This window comes from Volvox carteri (genome assembly GCF_000143455.1).
Source record: "Volvox carteri f. nagariensis unplaced genomic scaffold VOLCAscaffold_42, whole genome shotgun sequence".
NCBI classification, from domain to species: domain Eukaryota; kingdom Viridiplantae; phylum Chlorophyta; class Chlorophyceae; order Chlamydomonadales; family Volvocaceae; genus Volvox; species Volvox carteri.
This window is the reverse complement of record NW_003307585.1, coordinates 1,182,949-1,185,346: the sequence shown is the minus strand read 5'-3', so window position 1 is coordinate 1,185,346 and position 2,398 is coordinate 1,182,949. Positions and strand designations below refer to the sequence as shown.

General features: G+C 53.4%; 1 protein-coding gene across 1 annotated transcript; it reads right to left on the bottom strand.

The window, feature by feature from the left end:
- Positions 1–202: 202 nt before the first annotated feature.
- On the bottom strand, positions 203–2,085 carry VOLCADRAFT_82793 (uncharacterized protein). The gene is made up of 3 exons (XM_002954345.1): positions 1,668–2,085; positions 1,417–1,507; positions 203–1,374 (listed from the first exon to the last, which is right to left on the bottom strand). Exons 1-3 carry the CDS (start codon positions 1,965–1,967, stop codon positions 716–718), a joined length of 1,050 nt encoding a protein of 349 aa, XP_002954391.1. The 5' UTR covers positions 1,968–2,085; the 3' UTR covers positions 203–715.
- Between the last annotated feature and the right edge of the window lie 313 nt (positions 2,086–2,398).

Below are 2,398 nucleotides of genomic sequence, written 5' to 3'. Positions count from 1 at the left end.
GTCACCATGCTTTAGCTCGCGCTTCTCGGGTTTTGCCACCATCAACTCAGCTTGTCTGAGGACACGCAGAGATGTGTAAATTCCCGCTGATCCCTATACAGCCTAATTTTATATCCCTGAGAAGGTATACCTCTATTTGCCGACGCGCTCAGCCTTTCCCATGCCACACGTATCCATTCCCCCAAATTCTCGGGACAGGAAAAACACGTAATTAGCATTACATCTGCGCGATACAAGTAACAGTGTTCCTTAATGCCAACATGCATCACGAAAGATGCGCATGAAGGTTCTCATAGTCATTATCACCTGCCCGTTAAGGTCCTCAAGAGTCAAACACACATCCATGAACACCCAAACCTGCGGCGGTCTCGACTAAGCCTTTGGGCAGAGCCATCATAGCGCCGGTATGCATCACACGCCCAACCCCCCTCACGCGAAGCAGATAGCCGCGACGCCTGGTCACTAGCAATGTTGGTGTGCGTTACACAATGTGGGGTTTGCGCGCAACGAGCTCCCGTGGCTCCTTCTATCCTAAAATTGCAGCGCTGTCTAAGAACGCAAACCCCCTAAAAAAAGAAGTATCGTCTCTGCATTTGGCCATCGAATTACATGTTGCCAATGTGTTTGGAAAGGGGGGATCTACGACACGCTCACCTCTGCAGCCAGCCGTCCTTCCACTATTCGGATTACAGAGCATACACGGTCGCTATCCCGCTCAGCTGCTCGTGGTATTTCCTTGCAGCTGCACAACGACTACGGTCATGTTGTCGCACCCAACACCACGTGCCTCCTTGGGGTCGCTCGCGAGGCAGGCGTCCAGCAGGGCGCAAGCCGCCTGGCTGGGCGTCATGCCTTGATCTAGCCTTGCGCCCACGAAGTCCACTGCATCTTGGTTTGTCATGACGTCCCAGACGCCATCACAAGCCAAAATAAAGAACCGGTCCTCGGGCAACAGAGTAACTTTGCGGATGTCCGGCTGTGCTGTGATTATCTGGTCCTTAGCCGGAAGGTCTGTATTAGTTTTGTACTTGAGATCCCCAATAGCGCGGCTGAGGTTAAGGTTGCCGTTTACGCGGCAAACTCCGCCGATCTCCGAGAGGAAGCCGCCAGCAGCAATAATACGCGTTCGCTCGCCTTCTTGTGCTGGCTTGTGGTCCTCGCTAAGAGGTACTGCTTTGCCAGCGCGGCTAAGGACACCGCGGCTATCGCCTGCGTTGGCCACGTAGAGGTCGGAGCCAAATTTCACCGCCACAACGGCAGTGCAGCCTGCTTGCACCAGCTCTTCTTCGGGGCTCTCACTGCTTTCTTCCGCCTGGCCGCTGCCTCCTTCGCCCATATTGCTGCTATTTCCCACAAAACGCTTCAACTGAAAGACTCGGCGAAGAAGATCCAGAGCGTCAGTCGGGGATACGCCACCCCCCTCGCCGTCCCCATCGTCCTCGTTAGCCTCCTTGCTCTTGAGCTTTTCCAACTCCTCTGCGTACCGTTGGTCGCGCAGCATTTCATCCTGCATAGTCGCGGTCATTTTGGCAGTGTTTGCTTGATAGGCATGCACTTTCGGAAGACAATGACTTGAAGACCTTCTTGCCGAGACCAGCAAGTTCGCATTTGCTTTCAGGTTTGCTAAGAATCCTCGCATCGCCGGGCTTGCGTGCTTGGAAGCGTACCATTCGGTGGAAGACCGTGATGAGGCTGTCCTCAACGCTGCCCTTGCCGAAGTCCTCAAGCCGCTGCAGTTCTGTGGCCATATATTTCTGGCAAAACTTTGCTACCTCGGCACCACCGTGTCCGTCGAAAACGCCGAAGACCGCCACATTGGGGTCGTTCGCGACGTTGACCTCGGCAATGTGCGCATCTTCCATGGTGCGGCGCCAGCCCTGCATAGCGCCTCCTCCAAACCGCAAACCATGGCCATCCCCTTCAAAAACCTCCTTATCAGTAATAGGAGAGGAAAGGTAAGCTCCCATGGCGACAAACTAAGCGTGGTATAACTAGGGCGGCAAAAAGTCGCGGAGTTCACCCCAAGGCCATAACGCTCCTGCCCGCACAGTCCATGGCTGAGTAACCGGTGAATAGTACTGCTAGGTGGGAAGTTCATCGGGTCTCGGAAAGGCAAAAGCTGAACCTGACGGGTACGATTGCCGTACAGCCGCCTTGGGAGTTATCTCTTGCAAACTTATCTGGCAGATTTGTCTTGGCAGCTCTTAACCGGTCTACGTTGCAGACTTGTCTTGGCAGGCCTCGACGTATGGCAAGCAATTCCGTAACTAGCTGTTGTGACTTCACAAAGGAAGGCATGCAAATATTTATTCCGATAACACAATGACATTGCAAGATATTTGATATTCTGCTGGGCTCTAAGTAAAGCTAGCTTTATTTGGTTGCCTTCTCTTTCGGA

What these genes read in the sequence shown, in the direction of transcription:
- VOLCADRAFT_82793 (XM_002954345.1), bottom strand. Translation starts at nt 1,967, where the DNA reads ATGGGAGCTTACCTTTCCTCTCCTATTACTGATAAGGAGGTTTTTGAA. An exon ending in TCACGGTCTTCCACCGAATG is followed by an intron (nt 1,508 to 1,667) that starts GTACGCTTCCAA and finishes GCGACTATGCAG; the next exon opens with GATGAAATGCTGCGCGACCA. An exon ending in CGATGGGGACGGCGAGGGGG is followed by an intron (nt 1,375 to 1,416) that starts GTGGCGTATCCC and finishes TTCTTCGCCGAG; the next exon opens with TCTTTCAGTTGAAGCGTTTT.